General features: G+C 41.8%; 1 protein-coding gene across 1 annotated transcript; it reads right to left on the bottom strand.

The window, feature by feature from the left end:
• Positions 1-371: 371 nt before the first annotated feature.
• naa25 (N-alpha-acetyltransferase 25, NatB auxiliary subunit) lies at positions 372-18,316 on the bottom strand. The gene is made up of 24 exons (XM_041969334.1): positions 18,217-18,316; positions 16,363-16,448; positions 15,005-15,143; positions 14,803-14,921; positions 14,580-14,654; positions 14,383-14,490; positions 12,105-12,183; positions 11,729-11,840; positions 10,677-10,766; positions 10,434-10,606; positions 10,246-10,358; positions 9,948-10,155; positions 8,079-8,168; positions 7,825-8,005; positions 7,642-7,741; positions 7,402-7,553; positions 6,173-6,298; positions 5,847-6,090; positions 4,154-4,277; positions 4,009-4,074; positions 3,819-3,916; positions 3,620-3,730; positions 3,395-3,535; positions 372-1,987 (listed from the first exon to the last, which is right to left on the bottom strand). Exons 1-24 carry the CDS (start codon positions 18,272-18,274, stop codon positions 1,865-1,867), a joined length of 2,916 nt encoding a protein of 971 aa, XP_041825268.1. The 5' UTR covers positions 18,275-18,316; the 3' UTR covers positions 372-1,864.
• Between the last annotated feature and the right edge of the window lie 1,406 nt (positions 18,317-19,722).

Here is a 19,722-nt window from a genome sequence, read left to right as displayed (position 1 = left end):
GATTTTATTACTGAAATATAATTTACTAGTTGATCACTAAGATTTGACCTTTTTTATTCATTGTTCTGAAATTTTATCTTGAATGATATAAATTAACAAATATCAATTTCAATAAAAAGAAAGAAAACTAATATAGTAAATACAGAGCTGTAAATGTAGCTTCAAAATTTAAATGTCACACTTTGCATATTTAAAAATACATTTAAATATACTTAAATAAAAAGATATACTCAGATGTTTTTCCAGATGTCTGCACCTAATTCCAAACGTTCACATTAAATATGGCAGAAACTGAGGGAAGGTGAGCAACAGTAAGTTAATTCTGCTGGAATAAGCCTGAATGAAGACATAAACACTGCAAAGCAAAGGTCTCACATTTACCTTTTTATTTAAAAAAGCTTTGACATTCCAGTGTTTCTGTTTTCCATTTTCTAGCAAAAGAGGGTGGTGAGATGTCACTTCAGATTGTCAACCATTACTCTGAACCTCAACGACACATGTAGTCAGATCAAACATGGTCTCTGCAGGCAAGGATCCACTCAGACGGGCTCGACTTCAAAAGAAGGCATTTGTTAGATGTGTAAGCGACAGTAAGCAGGATTAACAGGAGGGAGAAAGACGGGTTGTCGGTTGCTATATGTTCAAACTGCTCCGCCAAGTATTTTAAAACAGTAAAACAAAAAAAATCCAGCTGTGCCAGCGGTCAGCCATCACTGCTGGAGATGCTGCGGATGACATTTTGGGAGAGAAAAAAGGCAGGAATGACAAAAAAAAAAAAAAACACCACCACAGGACAAATCTGGTGTTTTTCTACTGCAGCTGCTTTTAAAACACACTCAAGTCCTTGCAACACGATCATGTGAATATTCTGCCTCAGTATTTATTTACAGTTAGGTCCAAATGTAAAACGTTGAGAGCTGAGGGGAAAAAACAAAACAAAACATCCCAGAGCACAAATTTCTGTTTGCCACTACATACATGGGTCTCCCTGCATTAATCTCAGCAGCCCGCGGTGCGTTTTTGGTGAACATTCATGTTAAGGTAGTCGCACATGGTCTCTTAAATAACTAGAATCAGTCCAGCCTCAAAGGATGCTGGGATTCCCCAACAGACGTCTTTACAAAGCACCACTTCTATTAAAAAAAAAGGAACAAAAAGGGCACAAAAACAATCGTGTTAAAAAGAAAAGTCCTGTTTTAGCTCATCTCTTTATAATACTGCAACTACAGAGGTGGTTCCACTTTTGAAGCAACACACAAGAAAGACAAAACGAAATGAAATAAAACGAGAAGGCGGCTCTGAAGCGGGAAGTGTGTCTGCTGGCAGCCACGTGTCCGTTCCTCCAAACAGTGCATCAGATTAGGATGAAAACTGCCTGAAAAGCAGCTCATTCCTCTGAGATGAAGCCGGGTTGCTGCTGCCGTTCTCGTTCAGAGGAGATGTGAGGAAACAAACAGGAAACTGGCCGACAGACGGGACAGTGGTTTATTGTGGTTTAAACTCTCCTTTAGTCAAGCTGTGGTGGTCTTTATTATGTACAATAATTTATTAGACTCTAAAACCGTGTATTTATGTATTCTGATTTGATCTAGATAGATTTATCTAAAAGAGCGCAGCTTCTGCTTTTCACTGATAATCGCTGTAGAAGTTTTACCTACAAGCTTATGTGCTATAAGAGCTGCAAATGTTCCAGAGGTGAACGTTGCCGTGTCGAAGAAAAAGAAATCCAGACAGAGCTCACAAACCATGAAACGTGGAGGTCAGGAAGGACTGAGTCGCGGATTCTGACTCCGGTGGGCTGAAAGCGGGTGGGTTGGTGGGGAGGATGAGATTACAGTCATCTTAGTCTGGTGTGTGATGGTGTTCAGATCTTGAGGTTTTTTATAGTTTCCGCTCTCTTCTTGAGCAGATCTCCCACCTCCTGTAGCGAGCGCAGGTAACTGCTCTGCACCTTGTCCATAGCAGCCTTCGTAAACGACGCCTCCTCCTGAAACACATAACAGAGTCATGGATGGGGAGCCATGCTGTCCTCGCAAAACCAGCTGCTACAAGAACTTCTTAATCTCGCTGGATAAACATCAGGAGGTAATAATAATCCCTGTAATAAATAAAAATGCAGCTCTGTTTAGACAATCCTAAAACTCAGCTTTTCTGTATATTTGTACGTTTGTATGTTTTGACATCTCAGTGGCCTCGTTGGCTGCACCTGTGGCGACTCGCCTCTCAGTTTTAATTACACAAAGTCATCAAAACATGAGAAACAACACACAAACAACTTCTGCCCCTGAATTTTAATGGCAAACAACACACTTCACAAACAGTCATGAGCGGGAGAGGTGAGGGCAATGGGGTCCTCTCACACACCGTCTCCTGGGCGCCACTGAGGGTGGGCAGAAGGAGGCGGTTGGCCCATGATCCAGGCTGGCTGTGCTGATGGAAGGGCTGCTGGCCCTGGTGGGGGGTCAGTCTCCTGCATCTGGTTGGTGGTAACTTGGGGTGGTGGCGGGGGGCCAGATTTGGGGTTCGCTATCTTCTGGTCTGCCAGGGATGTCTCCCACCGGGCATGGTGGGAGGTTTAAGTGTGATGTGGGAACCAGGGCTGCAACGAATTTAGCCGTCAACAAAAAACTACAGAGTGAGACATCATCTTCTAATCCTATCTCTGCTGAGAGTTGCACAATGTGCAATAAAGTCCGCCAGGGGAAACATATGGTGGCGGTCTAGGGAGGAAAACCGCGGTGGAAAATGTTGAAAGTCTGAAATAACTTCATGTTAAACTTACAAAATAAATTAAATACATGTGAGATTTGTAAAGCGGACCTTGTGTACGACATAAGTACTTCTGCAATGCTCGAACTTTTAAAGAGGAGGAACATCGGACTTACTTAACCTCATGTAAGATTTCAAAGCTGAAAGTGAAATAAGATCCATTTATAATAATCATGACATACATAATCCGATTAGTCACCGACTATTAAAACGACTAGTCGACCAATCGACCATCAGAATAGTCATTAATTGCAGCCCTAGTGGGAACGAGTGTCCATGGGTACAGTGCAGGGGAGAGTGTGAGTGAGGGGTTATGGGATGGATAGACGAGGGTAAAGGGTTCTCTGGCCCCTCTAGTCTGGTCCAGCAAGATTACATAGATTCCATAATTCAAAGTTAATAAATAAATGAATCAGATTATTAAGAGGAGCATTTTACCCATAAAGATCCCCTTGGCAAAGCTAATTTGTTCAGCACAACACAGCAACCAGACCATTATTCTGCTGCTACCATGCTGGACAAGACTAGGTTAAAAAAAACAGCACACATATGAAAAACTTCCTGCTTGTAAATCATGTGGTTTGTAGGTGCGTTTCTTCCAGAGACCCTGTGTCTGCACACTAACCTCTGTATGTCCTTCCAAGGTTAAACCGGCCAGTTTCAGGGCGGTCAGACCAGCCTCTTGGCTCTTTATGTGCTCCGATGCTTGAGTGAGCAGGTCCTGCAAGCTCCCCGTCAACTCCTGGAACCCACACACCACCACCGGCTACAAGACAGATCAGTAACCATTCAATAGAGCTGTTGCACCAGTCCACAGACGGAGGTGGTCCTATGAGAGCGTCTACCGTACCAGCACTGCGTTTGCATCCTTTTTCTTCTTTTTCTTCTTCTGTAAACTTGTCTTGAGCGGTCGGAGGATCTTGGCACAGCAACTAGCCATCCACAACACTATGCTCACCGTCTGTGAGGAACAACACCATGCAATGTGACCGTGTTTGATTAGGAAGCAGATTCAGCAGAAAGACAGTGTGGAAGCAGAGATTTTTCACCTCAACAAAGAAGATTAGGTTTTCTAATAAGGTGGGCTGTGTTTTTAATTTGCTCCCTTTCATTTCCAAAAAATCCCCTTTGCATTTATTCAGTATTTCTGTGGGTAGAAGAAAAAAAAAAAACACACATTAACCACAATCTGCTCAGAACCAAGATAAGTGAATATGCAGAAATCCAGCTGGTGCTCACCTTGAAGCTGAACTACTAGTGATTTAAAAGCATTACAGATCTGAGTTTGAAGCTCCGACGACTCATCTAGAAGAGTAAAAACAGGAAGAAATCATGTGTGGAACAGTCTTCATTCAGGTTTTATGTATTAGTCACGTCCTCTTACCGAGTCCGGCTGTCTCCAGGTCCTGCAGGTGGACAGAGAGCTGCAGGGCTGCAGCCTGACACTGACAGCTGCCACTGGACAGAGCCGAGGACAGGCGGGTGGAGGGGGGGCCCAGGAATGGATACTGTAACAAAGACACAATCACACCATTTACAATGTGGACGTTATTTTAACCTTAAATTTTAGCCATTTTTGGCTTATTTTAATGTAAAACTGCTTGTAGAAGCTGAACTTTTAATCCCAGACAGCATGCAGACATGCTGCTTTCAGGACTGGCTCAGATTATGAGGCTAAAATGATGTTTACATGCACACACACACACACACACACACACAGAGAAGTGAGATACTGTTCATCTCAGAGGAATGAGCTGCTTCTCAGGCACAGTTTTCATCGTAATCTGATGCACTGTTTGGAGAAATGGACACGTGGCTGCCAGCAGAGACACTTCGGACTGGCATTCCCAGCTTCAGAGACTTTTTCTCGTTTTATTTCATTTTGTTTTTCTTGTGTGTTGCTTCACACCCTTCATAGGGTGTCCTCACTTCTGTGAGATACTGTTTATCAGCATAAAGACCGACCAGAACAACAGAACTTATTACTGTATTTTCCGGACTATAAGTCACATCAGGCACAAAATGCATCATTAAGAGGGAAAAACATAAATCGCACTTATTTAGAAATTTATTTCACAAAATCCAAGCATTTAATCTGACAAGGCAAGTTATCCAACTACCCAACAGCACACAGAACAACAGGGTGAACGTGTGCGGTTTGTTAACATAACACCAGGGTTTTCTCCAGGATTGTTTTCTAAACCGTGAGGGACAACTAGTCTTATTAAACAGCTGATTGAGGTGCTGAGAAAGTACGAAAATGTTTACATTACACATGGTCTGTAAATATGCACAAATAGAGACTTTCTGTTCATATGGATCCACTCATTTACCCCCCAGATTTACACACTACCGTTCCTGAGAAGCTGGTGATGATAAAAACACTCATCTTCAGGGTTTCTGAGACTACAAGCAGTTTCAAAGCAGGTAAAAATGTTCATTTCTATTATTTTAGAATAATTATCATATATACACTGAAACAACAGGACAGCAGGGGGATGACAGGCGCGGTATCCTATTTAACAATTAGTCTGTTTTGACCATTTCTCTAAGAGAAATCCAGAGTTAATATAAAGGATTTATTTTTTTTATTTTTTTTTACAGAGCAGAGGGGATTTTGTTGAAATGAGACATTTATTATGTTATATTATTTTGTTATCTTGGAATCAAATATCATCCTATAAGGACTTTTTATTTGGTTTTACACGTTTATAGTGATGGGGAATTAATTGTTACATAAAAATTGTGATAATTTCTCTAACAATAATCTTACCAAGAGCCTCTATAACCGAGACGTCGCTGCACTGAAGCCAAATTTCTGGTGAGAACTGGACAACAAACACTGATACTGAGAAGGGCAAAGATCTGCTGCCAACATGAAATATTAACACAGCTTATATTTGCATTAAATTAACACCACTGTGCAACCGTATCTGCAGGGAAACCTAGTTTGCTGACTTAAGCACAAACTCTGAACACCAAACACTCATTTAGCTGCATTTCTGATGAGAAATGCGCCAACGTGTCTGCAGGAGCCGCTGAAATGACCACGTAGGGCATATCCACCAGAAACGTACCTGGACGCGTTTCTCTGCGAGCTGCGCTGCCGTCTGCAGAGTCTGGTTGAGCTGGGAGAGCAGGCTGCTGACGACCGAGCTTTTGTCTCCGACTCCGTTCTCGTTGGACATCTCAGAGTTTTGTTGTGAGGACGTGTGTCCCAGCGCCGCCAGCGAGGTGAGCAGGCGCAGCGTCAGAGAGCGAAACCGCAGCCACACAGACTCCTCCTCCAGAGACCGACGCCGATGGTCGTCAGTCAGCTGTCTGTGGGAGGAAGAGGAGGAACAAAGGCTGATTTTCTGGGGTTTTTAAATTCTCCTACAGGAAATATGATGAGGAGTTTTACCTCTCTTTAGGGTCCCAGTTTGTAAATACAGTAAGGTCTCTGTTGTCCCTTAAACTATCCCAGGGGATGTCATCCTCCTCTGCAGACAACGACATGGCCTTCACGCTCTCCTGCAAACTCAACACACTGAAAAACAAAAACATCCAGACCTCAGCTCTGCAGCAAATCAAACTAAAATGGAAGACTAAGGCCAAGGTGACATTAACTGATGAAGACAAATATTTGGAAATCCAGATTCTCTACTTTAAGCTCAGATCTAAAGAAAGAATTTAGCTGGAAAAACATTGTCAGATTATCACCAAGTAAAAAAATATATAAAATAAATAAAAAAACGAGGTAGAATACGGTCAGTGTTGGAGGATGTTTGGGAATTTATCTGCAAACCATTTTCATATTTTATGGGAAGTTCAAGCATTACTGGATAATGGTGCAAGTGATGGAGGGAGGATGGAAATTAAAGGTACAGGATCTAAACTGGATGTGGATTTTAGTTTTATTTCCATCCATCCATTTTCTTCCACTTATCCGAGGTCAGGTCGTGGGGGCAGCTGCCTAAGCAGGGAAGCCCATTCTTCCCTCTCCCCGGCCACATTCACCAGCTCATCCGGGGGGATTCCGGGGCATTCCCAGGCCAGCCGAGAGATGTAGTCCGTCCAGCGCGTCCCACCAGCGTGCCCTGGGTCTTCCCCGGGACGAATACAAGCGGATGAAATGAGTTTTCTCCGCAGGGCGGCTGGGCTCTCCCTCAGAGATAGGGTGAGAAGCTCAGTGATCTGGGAGGGGCTCAGAGTAGAGACGCTGCTCCTCCACATCGAGAGGAGCCAGATGAGGTGGCTCGGGCATCTGGTTAGGATGCCTCCTGGATGCCTCCCTGATGAGGTGTTCTGGGCACGTCCCACCGGGAGGAGGCCCCGCTGGAGGGACTACATCTCTCAGCTGGCCTGGGAAGGCCAGAGGGAAGTTTGGGTTTCTCTGCTTAGGCAGCTGCCCCCATGGCAGAAAAGTAAATGAACGGAAAGATATCTGATTGTGAGGGAGAAATGAGAGTATTTCCCGTCTGTTATGGAAACAAATTTATTTAAGGACTCTGTGGTTCTTCGGCTCCATTTATTTTTATACCAGTCAGATCAGTTTGTGATATTTTAGTTGTTTTTTTTTTTTTTCCTTTTGTTTCTGTTTTTGTCAATGTTGTTTGAAAAGATCAATAAAAGTGTAAAAATAAATCTCACATGTCCGCCTCAAGGAACAGGTCCAGCAGCATCCTCTCCGTACGGACCTGGGCGAAGTGCAGCGACTGGTTCAACCTGTTCCTGAGAGCAATGAATTCTGGGATTTTCTCAAACGCTCCATATTTGTACGCCTGGATGATGTATTCTGAGGTCTGCGACACGAAGCAGAAACACCAGTGAGAGGGGTGATGAGAGAACCTGAGATGTCTCAGAGAACAAACCAGAGTGGGAGAGACTTACATCTTTCTGGTTAGAGTGGAAAAACCTGAGGGAAAAGTTACACGACTGGGACGCGGCAGCAAACTGCCCCAGAGACTCCGCGTAGCGTGTTAACAGAAACCTGAAAAACAACCATCAATCCTCCAATAAAAGGTAGAAAGAAGCTTGATAAACACATGTACAGATGGTTGTTTAGGTACCGACCCGATGGTGTCGTGTTGTACATGCTTGGCGTCCAGGCTGGAGTAAAGGTCCACGACAGGCTCGAAGGCTCCGAGGCGACAGTAGAGCAGCAGCAGCAGCAGCTTGAACTGGGCGTTGGAGGAACTGTGAGACAGACCCTCCTGAAGGAGACCCAAACACTGCCACGCCATGTTCTCATCCCCTACACAACACAGAGCTGCTTACACATCGCTTTACTAGAAGACAGCAGGAAGGGGAATAAGAGAGAAACTCACCCGTTTCTGTCCATAAATCAACGTATACATGAGCGGCCATGAGACAGTACATGTCTGAGAACTGCAGCTCCGTCTTCAGGGCGTTCTTCCCTGTTAAACATCAACATGTCAGCAGATCAAACCAACATCCCTGAACAGGTTTTTTTTTTTTTAAACAATCTCAGGCGACTGTCCTATACAAGCGTCTTCTTCAAATTATAATCTATACTTTCATTACATCCCGTTTGGAATTAGCCAGGCCTGCATAGCAAGACTGCAAACGGCCCGGTTTTTAACGTACGAAGGAGCGGGACGCATCAATCCAGTTCCAGCCTCACTTCTTAAATGAACAAACAAACTTCATTGGCTTTATGTTCATTTTTAATTAATTTTAAAATTCTTTTTAAATCTTTTAATGCTCTTATGTGTCCGACGACCTGCAGCCATATTTCCGAAATTCCTCAGATTTAGGTTATGACGATGACTGCCAGCTGAAGGAACATATAAACACAAATGTTGTCTCCCCGTGTTCACCTGACGGCATGAACATGGAAAAACGTCTCCTCTACTAAAAGCTCACATCTCACAGCTTCCACAGCTGGAAGTTTCATCTCGCTATGACCAAGATTCACCGAACCAGAGGCATCTTGTCTTGAAATATGGCCGTGCAATCAGGGAAGATGGAATAACCTGCTCATTCAGTATATTCAGGTATCAACTGACCTCATTCTTTGGACACATGATGTTGCTGAACCTAGACCTGGACCTGGACCTGAGCACTGGATCACAGACTGCCCCCGCAGGGTTGTACAGCAGCACTAGATGTGATGGCTGCATCATTTTATCCTCGTCTTTTCTTACCCTGATGCTTCATCACTCTGGAACAGGGTAGATCTGGACTCCTCCTTCCATTGCTCCAGAGTCCAGTCTTTATGCTCCCTGGCGAATTTAAACCCTTTTCTCCAGTTAGCTTGACTGATTCGTGGTTTTCTTCTGGCTACACAGCTGTTCAGTCCCTTGAGTTCCTTCAGATTGTTCACGTGGAAGTGTTCTTATTTTCACTATTAAACATCGATCTGATATCACCAAACATTTAAGTGATCACAGATCATCATTCAGGAGGTTTTCCAACCACATTTCTTCCTGGAAGATGACGGTTCCTCACAATCCTTCCAGTTTTTAATAATGAGTTTTAGCAGTTCCTCTGTTTTCTCTGCTTGATGCCGACAATTTGACCCTAAACATGTTTTCCACGACTGTAGGATGTCTCTTCTGACATGGTTGCTTAAGAAAAGAGAAACTACTCACTGCATCAGTCGGGTTAAATAACTTATCGTAGCTGAAACATCAGCAGGAATAATCCAATGGGAGGCTCTTATTTTTGGTGGCGACTTATTTTTGGATCTGCAGTGTATTTGAACTTTCCTTTAGGACTGGAAGCTGGAACAGAAGCTCTGCAGACATTTAGGAACTGAGGAACTTTACTTTCATTGTGAGAACAGGTTTAGACACGTAGTTCCTCCCATCAAAAAGCCCCTGCTCTATTTGGAGATGGGATTTCCTTTGTGGTTTATTGACATTTAAACTGAATTGGGTTGCAAATTACTTAAAAAAACCTAAAAGTGAAGCAGAGATGGAGAGAAGAATTCAAAGAGCTTTCTTTTTTCTTGCATGCTGTAGTTAAATTATTCAATTCCTGGAATATGTGGCAGAAAAACCCGTCAATGACAGCTGTGACGTTAATATTGTCACAGTTGTGTGACCTACATTCACACTTTAACTCCTGTCAGAATCCTGAGTGCTGTGGGTGACAAGCTGATTCCCAAACTCAGATTTTCCAGAACAAATTAACGCCTAAAGGTCTAAAATTGAAATAAAGGGTCCTCTTACCAAACTTGAGCCCATGACGGTAGTGAGCCTTGAGCTCGGCGATAAGGTGCAGCTTTCCGCTGGAGTCCAGAGAGTGATGCAGCCCCAGCGCTCGGCTCAGCTGACACACACATAAATGCCGTTGTAGTGCTTTGGTATCCTCTGGGAAGGCAAATCCGTCTTCTCCCTGCTCCGCCAGAGGAACTGCTTCACTCAGACGGTTGATGAACTGAGGAGTAAATGACAGATTTGGGTTTCACAGTTAATCCAGCTGCTTCACAACAGGCAGCTCGACCCTACGACCGGAGCTCAGACTTACCTGAACGTGCTGGTCGGGAGAGAGCAGATGAAGGTATATCTTTAAGTCGGTGATGCAGCAGGGTTTGTCTCCAAACTTCCTGAAGAACTGCACCAACAGGTCTAGAGGCTCGCCTGTCGAAGCCAAAGAGCAAAGCGTCATATGAAAGCTACAGCAAATGTTCAGAGTGTGTATGAGCAGTGTTTTACCCAGCAGGCTTTCTTCAGGACAGCCTCTTTCTCGAAGTCTGTGTATTAATTCCAGCCGAGCTAAATAAGGCCCTCTGAGAGCGCGAGAGTCTTTGCCGTCCTCCCCTTTAATTCTGTCCTCCACAAACCTCACCACCTCGGCCACAGTGTGATGCACCGAACCCTCCGAGCAGCTGGAGGCAGCGAGACACTGATCAGTGCAAATACAATCACATAATCAAAATAAATGGAGTCTCAACTCACTGTTCGCCTTCTTCTGGAGGGCTCCACGACTGATCCATCAAATGAAAAAGAGAGTCGAAGTAGGAGGGATAGAACTGCCAATCATCAGGACTACAAACACAAACAAAACAACCCATTACTGCGTCTGGAACAGAAAGATCCAGCCTGTCTGGAGAATCAACAATCTGCTCCCTCCTAACCGGATCTGAGGGCGACCCAGAGTAACCGTTTATATCAAGGGGCGGCAGGTCATCCCCCCCAGCCCCATTCACTACCACCACCATCATTAAGTTTTTTTAAATAAAGATAATGTCAGAATATCAGGAAACACAGACTGGGCTTCACCATTCAGTCCATTTCTGTTTTTCATTGTTTCAACTCTTAGAAAACACATAAAAAAAGAAGAAAAGAAAAACTAGGGTCACCTAGAACAAGCTATTCAACTCCACTTAAAAGTGTGTCCACTCCAAAGTTTCCACTTTTTCCTCATTTCCAGTTATTCCTGCTACTATTTACCTGCTATCCTCACTAAACCAACTCCAGCTCAGCTGCTTTGTGGCGCCACCGTGCATCAGAAACGTCTTCTTGGCTTTATTCCAGCCATAGAGGAGCATTATTTTTCTTCTTTTCACACACACACAGAACTTTCTGCTCACTGGTTGATCTTTGGCTGCTCCTGATTGGACGTTACCGTCAATCTAAGCTCTCTGATTGGTGGAAAGTCTGACAGGAAGTGGCTTCATCATCATGTCCAGGTCTAAATAGAGGTCTCTTAGCAACATAGTAGTGATGGTGATGTTTTTATGATGAAATGTGATAAATAATGCTGTTATCATGGATCATTGTGGATTTACCAGATAGAGTCTCTGAATAAAACTACATTTAGTGGCTGGATTGTAAACCTCCTGGACGGGATAGAAATGCCTGGAAACTTCCGTAGATCACCTAAAGGGTAACTATTCATCACTATTTATCCCACATAGTTCCAGACTAGCGTTCCTGAGACACTGATGATATAACTGACAACACTTGGGGATGCTAGAAAGCTAAAGTCCTCTGAAGACTTGACTCACTTTTTGAGCAGCAGCTTGTGGGCTAAGGCGTTGCACTCGGGCCAGCGCTCCAGCCGCCGGTAGAGCGTCATACACTTGCTCTCTCTGCTCTGCAGCTCGCTGGTCAGCTTCTCTGTGGAAACATGCAAGAGTACAAAATGAGAGGAAAGACACTGGTGCTAGATTATGTTTGTCATTCATCATTTTGACATTCTGAACATTAAACACTGACGGCATCCTGAGTGAATGCTGTCACAATAAGAGATCTTAATCTTTTCCTCATCTGGAACCATCTTGTCAAAACAATGTTAGTGTGTACTGCTAATCACAAGAGGCCCCACTACATTTAGACTCATTTCACACAAGTACAGGAAGTAAATTAAAAGTATTTACATACCCCCCAGTGGACCTCTGACCACTTCCAGAGCCTCTACACACTTTCCCAAGCGCTCCAGGATCATGTAATACAGCTGCACCTGCAGTCACACATTAAAGAGTTACAGCCATCACAGAATGTCACTTTCAAGGCTTAAAGAGACAAAAATCAGCCTGATTAGGAGAACGAGAGCTCAAACACTGTGGATGTGTGACAACACAAACATCGTTAAGCATCCTGATCCACCGTTCTCAGTTTGCTGTAAACAGACTTTTTCTATCATGTTCTGCTCAACTCAGACAAGCAGAATGTGATGATTCGCTCTGACTCTTCTTAAATATATTTCAGGTTTACATCTCTGGTAGCTTCTCTTCCTCCACTGCAGCACAAACAGATCAGAGCTTTGGTCCAATCAAAGCTCTGTCTCTAGGTACAGAAATTTACCCTAAAACCGTCACAAGTCCAAGTAAGCCTGAATGCCATGGATGTAAACCAGATGTAGGGTTTCTGTCTCTCTGGTCTTGTTGCTGATGTTCATTTTGTGCATCTGATCAGCTCATAGAAGGAGGAAGCAGCAGTGCAGAGTTCTGGACTTTCACATTGAGCAACAGCTGGAGAAGTAAAGTAAGTGGATTTTGCTGCAGATTTCCTAATAAAGTACAACTAAAGAGGGACTTTCCAGGAAAAACTAGACACTGAGGAGAGGATGGCTTATCCTGCAGGTAGCAGCAGCTGCAGATTTCTGCAGCATAATTATTCAAACTACTAAAATGGCATGTTTGGAAGTCAGAGTGAATATTTTCAGCCCTTTGATGCATTAAAACTTACTTACAGATTAAAAATCCATTTTGCTCACATGTAATATCTTAGTGGTCGTTTGAGTGAATCTGATGGTTGTTGTGAACCTGCTCGTTTCTTTGGTAACGGCATTTTATCAGACGTGTGTTTGTGGTGAAGCATCATGTCCACCGTTACTGTGGAAATCAGGCAGTTAAATCAGAAACAAACACATCACCCAGTTCTAATGGTTAGCTTATTAACCCTTTAAACTCCAAGTAATTTTTGGTCCATCTATTCTTTTTTTTTTTTATGTAAAAATGCATGTTGATCCTTTTAACCCCAGTCAGCATCAGACATGATGTTGTCAGATTATGAGGTTAAAATGATGTAAAATGAATGTATGAATAGATGTAGCAGCATAAAGGCCGACCAGAAGAAGAAAGCAGAATTTATTACTAACAGAACTTTGTAGAAATAACACACAGATCAACAGTGACCAAACCTTTTCTCATCTCATCGTTCTCTCAAGTCTTGGCTTTCAGGAGAAAAAATATTGTTATTGAAACAAACACACAACAGAAACTATTTCCATGTTTCCACTTTTTCCTCATTTCCAGTTATTCCTGCTACTATTTACCTGCTATCCTCACTAAACCAACTCCAGCTCAGCTGCTTTGTGGCGCCACCGTGCATCAGAAACATCTTCTTGGCTTTATTCCAGCCATAGAGGAGCATTATTTTTCTTCTTTTCACACACACATAGAACTTTCTGCTCACTGGTTGATCTTTGGCTGCTCCTGATTGGACGTTACCGTCAATCTAAGCTCTCTGATTGGTGGAAAGTCTGACAGGAAGTGGCTTCATCATCATGTCCAGGTCTAAATAGAGGTCTCTTAGCAACATAGTAGTGATAGCGATGTTTTTATGATGAAATGTGATAAATAATGCTGGTATCATGGATCATTGTGGATTTACCAGATAGAGTCTCTGAATAAAACTACATTTAGTGGCTGGATTATAAACCTCCTGGACGGGATAGAAATGCCTGGAAACTTCCGTAGATCACCTAAAGGATAGCTATCCATCACAGTTTACCCCACAGAGCTACACACTACCGTTCCTGAGACACTGATGATTGTAGAAGCGACAGCGCTGGAGGGCGCCAGGGATCAAGCAGGATTTCTGGGTTGGAATCCATTTGAAAGCATTTTCCCATTTGCATAATAGAGATGCAAATGTTTCATGGCATAAATTTAAGCTGCTGTTTAAGAAAATATACAGGCATGTAATGAAGCATTTCTTTTCTCATTGTATTTCTTCTCCATTAAACACTGACTAACGTTCATAAATCAGAGACAGGAGTACTTTTGGTACTGGTTAAATTGGTTATTTCCTTGTAGTTTTATTTGTAAAGATACAATCTGAATGATTCCAGTCTTTGTGCTTTTAGGAAAGATTATTCTGGCAGCTTTAATAAATATTCCATATCAACTGGATTAATAATTTTTTCCATCCTCACCTCTGCTTCTGCCTCTATCTTCTCCTCCTTGACCATTTTCTCCACCATGCGTTCAGCCAGAGGCAGGAACATAGTCTGAGCCAGTTTTTCATCCTGTGCTGAGATCGCCTTGGCAACAAAGGACAAAGGATTTTTATTTTATTTCCAGGGTAATGAGAATATTTTAGGAAATGATCATCTGAGAAGCCAGACCGTACCTGCATCACCAGACTCATGACGGACCAGAAGTAATACGGGTTCTTGGGGACAATTTTATATAAAGCCATTCCTGCCTGTGAAGCATGCAAAAAGAAAAACAAAAAACAAAACACCACCACCATCTTAGTCATTCTGATTCATCACATTCATTAAGTTAGTCATGCATCTGCAGGTTTACATCCAGCTTTCCTGTCCTCACCCTGGACAGGTGTGTTTTCCCACCTGCTGCATCTTCTTGTACTCTCCCACGCGAGCGTAAGCCATGAAGAGGTGCGAGTGATACTCCTCGCTGAGAGGAACCTTCTTCACTGCAGCCTCGTACAGCTTCGTGACCAACTCCGCTGTGAATGACAAGCACAACGTTTAACACACAATCGCTCTGGCATCAGCTCCAACCTGCAGCTACGTGCACGTGTACACTTACGGCGATGCATCTCCCTGTACAATATTGTCAGAGCTTGAAGTGAGTTGTCGTCAGTGGGCTCCAAGGTGGCCACCTCCTGGGCCAAAGTGAAAGCTTCATCCTGCTTTCCTGTCCTCTGAAGGCCAATGGCCTTTAGGACCTGAAGGAAAGAACAAGGAGGAGTTTCACACTTGTTAACAGTCAGCAGCCACAGAGGACGTCCAAGAGCCACGTTCATGTCTGAGGGTGAAGACATCTGTGTGTTTATAAAATAAGCTTTAGGCTTATTACTTTAATGAAGATGCAGCAAGAACTAATGATAATGAATAATATCTCATGGAGCTGCTGCAAGGGCAGGAGTAACAGGTCTGCAGAGACTTAAAAGTCTAAAAGAAAAAGTAGGGGTCTTAATGAAGGCATGCGAGTCAAATGGTCAGACATGTCCTTGATTATCAGACTCAAACGAAGAAGCCAGAACACTGCCGTGTCAGAGCATTAATCTCTTATTGATGAGGCTTATTTTTTCTGCCTCCTGTCTGAAACATACCCAGATAAATGAAGTGCATCTTTACAACCACAAGGGCTGTATGTATAACTTTGCTTACTACAGAAAGCTGAGACAAGTGAGATTACTACAGAAGTGTCAGAATCAAAACGTGTTTTTGTATCAGAGTAAATTCACCTGGAACACAGTAGAAGATGTAAACAGTTATCTCCTCTTAAAAGAAAACCACATTTTCAGTGAAAGCTAGCCCAGTTCATCTAGGAATGAGTAGTCCAAGTAATGAATACAATTGTATTTGATGAGGAACTGTGTTACAGAAGATAAAAAAAAAGTGAACATGAATAGTTTTTCAGGTGTTTTAATGAAGGTGTAACGCAGGTTTCAGGCTGTATGACTGCTGTTCCCTGGGGTCTGCAAACATCTTTTGTACTGTACTTATCTCATGCTGCCACCTGCCCAGGGGGCTCTAGTCAATAAGAAAACTCTTCGACCTAATTTTGATCAAGTTTTTTTTTTTTTTTTAACTGAAAAACAAAAGCATCGACTTTTTGCCTGGAAAACTTTCCCAGAGGAAGAACAGAAATGTGGTTAACAGCCAGACCATCTTCAAGTTTGTGAGCACGGTCACTGCTCCAGTTAGCTTAATCATTCTCTCATTGTCCTGCTGTTTAATGATTCAATATCAACAGTGGTGTTTGTGATGCCAAACAGCAGGAGCTTAGACCCTTGTGTGCTTACATACATCAAACAAGCTGAACAATATCAACATCACTAGTTAGAGATGCAAATCAGGCTTTTCAGGCTAAATGCACTGGTTAAGTCAAACAGTGTACCAGTTCCTGAAAGAAATCAACGTTTACATGCAGTCACCCACCTTGGCACAGTGCAGGTCCTTATGTTTCTTCAGCAGTTTATCTGCCTGCTGTATCGCCATCTTATTGTTGCCATTATCAAGGTAATCTGGGGAAACAACAATATTTGAGTAATTCTGCTTTAACTTCTGCAAAAAAATAGTTTCCCAACAGCTGTTTAAAGTGACCCAAGGTTAAATCCATCCATTTTCTTATTTACGGTTGTAGCTGGGGGCTAGAATCTCAGCCATCATTAGACGATTACAGGGCCGACAAAAAGACAAATGAGACACACAACCATGCACACTCCTATTCACTCATAGGTACAATTTGGAGTCACCAGATAGCCTAACATGCATGTTTTTGGACTTAAATGGAAGCCTGAGAAAACCCATGCATGCAAACTCCACATAACTCCTGTCCAAGTTACCAAGTGCTAACCACTATGCAGCCATCAAATAGTAATAACAGTCAACCGAAGACTATTAGAAATGACTGAGTTCAAATTTCTCATTTTAGAGGATTTGTGATCTTTCTTTGTTGTATTTGACAGACATTCTGTTATAATGGGGGCTTGAATTGTAGTTTAAAAAAATCAAAAGCTGTTGCATAATATTTTTTTCTGCTATTGTCTAACACTTGGCTTATGAGCTGAAACAATCAGAAGCCAGTTTACTGGTCGCCTCAAAACACTGTTAGCCCATGTTCCAGTAAATGAGTAACCATAATCACGTCCAGCAGGTCCTCCTGAATGGCTGGTGATTGTTTTAGTATGCAGACATGCATTCAAACACAGTCAGTTCAGTCTGTTCAGGACAGCTGGGTGCCCAAATTAACTGTGCCAGACAGTATGCTGTGATTATGTCATGTCTATTCCCACTGTTCAAACTGTCATCACAGGAGATAAAAGTTGCCACAAAACCCCAGAAATGAGAGGAATCCTTACATATTAATGATCAGATGTCAAACTAAAAAGCACTGAAGCTTAAGGGTCGCCCAGAAAGAAACTAATCTACACGGTGTATTTAAAATATCTGTAGTTTTCAAATAACCCAACTTTATCTGAAAATTCACTGCGGGTAGTCGAAATGTGACAGATAGGCTATCTTAATCAATACATAAGTTATTTTTAGGCCTTAAAAAAAACAAAAATATTAAAGTTGCTTTACATTTATTTTCACAAAAAAACAAAAACAAAAAAAACTATTATGTTATTTAGCAGTCCGCGAGCTTGACAGATCCATTTTTAGCTAGTCAGCTAGTACAGTTAGCTTAAAGCATTGTCCTTAAACTAATATGATGCTAATGCTAACTTTAAGCTAACTGTGAAGCATTAAGCCAGATACAAAGTAGATATTGCTTCAAACAAGACACTAATCAAAACCTGTTAATCTGAGGCACACAACCCGCTAAAATTCACAGCTTTTCTTTACACCCAGCTGCAGCATGTCCATTGACTGACAGTCTGGTTGTCTGACACATTAGGTTGCTGAGCTAGCTGTCAAATAGCGACAGTTAGCCAAAGGGAGAAAGCACTTCGACTTTGAAAGAGCCTCAACGAACGGAAGAAATGTCTGCACCTTGGAGTGCTGCAACTAAAACGGGAACATGTAAGACTGTAACACAGGGATGCACGGTTTCAACAGACGTTCCCCCAGCCAGCCTTGCCCCACCCCGGCTTGGTGTCAAACCGGGTAAGGTGCACTGTCATCGGAGACTGCAAGCAGCAGAGTCCGAGGCTGGAGCTAAAGGGGCCGCATAGCTGCCTTCAAACTGCAGCAGCCTCTAGTTTAAACACACACTCTGGTACAAGCCACAGATATGTTCACCAAACCTCCGCACACCCACTAAAATGTGTCTTCCCATTGAAACCTTACCGTATATGGGTCTGAGTCTCCTGTCGTTGGGATCTTGCACATGGCCTCTCGCCGCCATGGTGGAGTTTACCTGCTGGGTTAATGTTGACACATGCGCAGTATAGCCTGCATCACAGGATTAAAGGATTTTTTTTCCTCTGCTCGCATTATCAAAGTATGGAAGCCCATTGCTGTCAGAAAAGTAAACGGAAAGAAGGAAAGGGGTTAAAATTGCACGAAAAGTGTGACCTATTTTAGTACAAAAAAAAAGATGGATTCTATCCATCCTGACAATCTTCATCTTCACCAACCTCTACTAACAGCTTTTCTTGGTATTGCGCTCTGGGATAAATAAATGATTTTTCATTCATTTCATTTCATCCGTGAAAACACAACAGTATTAATGCATGAAACCCAAATTCTTTTTTGCCAAAAATGGGAGAAAATAAAGATTTAGTTTTTAAAATTGTGTTAATTAAATTTAAAGAAACAAATAAACCTGAATACATTGTGTATTTGAGAACAGAATTTTTATAATATCAACTAGATTTCATCTTGAAATCTAGTTGATATCTACTAGTAATAGATATATATATATTATATTATATACAAAAACCACAATCCTAAAAGTATCTCTTCTTAATTTCATAATAGTGTAATAACAGAATGTATGTTTTTGTGTGAGTGATGGGTCTCTGCATGTGCTGCTTTTAATAAATTTATATTTGAATTTTATAATATAATTTTAATTTTACATATGAAGTACACAATGACATTACAGATATTTTATTCTATTTCAAACTCAGTTTTATACTGAGCTAATATGAGCTAAAATAGATTGCACTTACAAAGCAAAAATTATGAGAAAAATGTTAATTTAATGAGTTCTAATATGAAAATCAAGGTATAAATTTAGCTAAATTTATCATTTACTAAACTAAAGCTATAAAGAAAAACAGTCATTATAAAAATGGGTTAAATAATCAAAATGAATGCAAAAACTTTTAAATTCTACCATTAAAAGAAACGGTTTTAAATGTCAAATCATGAATTAATATTATCAATTAAAAAGTAAGACTTCCAAAATAATAAAAAATACTTAATTTGTTTCAAATCTAAATTTTGTTTTTTTTAGAGAAGAAATATTTTGTTCTTTTTCTTTATTTCTTTTCCCCTTGTTAAAACCTCTTCACAAACTTTTCAGTCTGTATTTAATCTTTAACAAATGAGCTTCCATACCGGCGGCTATAACATGATGGTATGTTCATGAGCTTTAATGTGTATGAAGGCATCATGAAACTGCAGTTTTTGACATAAAATGTATTCCAGAAATATTCAAGGACAGAAATGTTTACTATTATTCCAGGTACAGTTATGCTTTTAGATGATAGTGAAACCCTGAATCTAAGGGTTAGGGTTAGGTTGCAGATTCCTGCTCATGACTTGATCAGTTTTGTCATCTATTAACCTCTTTAAACCTGATACAAAATGCTGGAGGGTGCTTTAAACTTTCAGCCTGATGTGAGC

Source organism: Melanotaenia boesemani, chromosome 19 (assembly GCF_017639745.1).
Source record: "Melanotaenia boesemani isolate fMelBoe1 chromosome 19, fMelBoe1.pri, whole genome shotgun sequence".
NCBI lineage: Eukaryota > Metazoa > Chordata > Actinopteri > Atheriniformes > Melanotaeniidae > Melanotaenia > Melanotaenia boesemani.
Note: the sequence above shows the minus strand (reverse complement) of the source record. Positions and strands in the feature narration are given on the sequence as shown.

Excerpts from the sequence above, each read along its gene's own strand:
- naa25 (XM_041969334.1), bottom strand. The coding sequence starts at position 18,274 with ATGGCGGCGAGAGGCCATGTGCAAGATCCCAACGACAGGAGACTCAGA. Across the intron at positions 7,742-7,824 it reads GTACAACACGACACCATCGG|GTTTCTGTTAACACGCTACG; the intron begins GTCGGTACCTAA and ends GTTGTTTTTCAG. Across the intron at positions 3,731-3,818 it reads ACCTAATCTTCTTTGTTGAG|ACGGTGAGCATAGTGTTGTG; the intron begins GTGAAAAATCTC and ends TGTTCCTCACAG.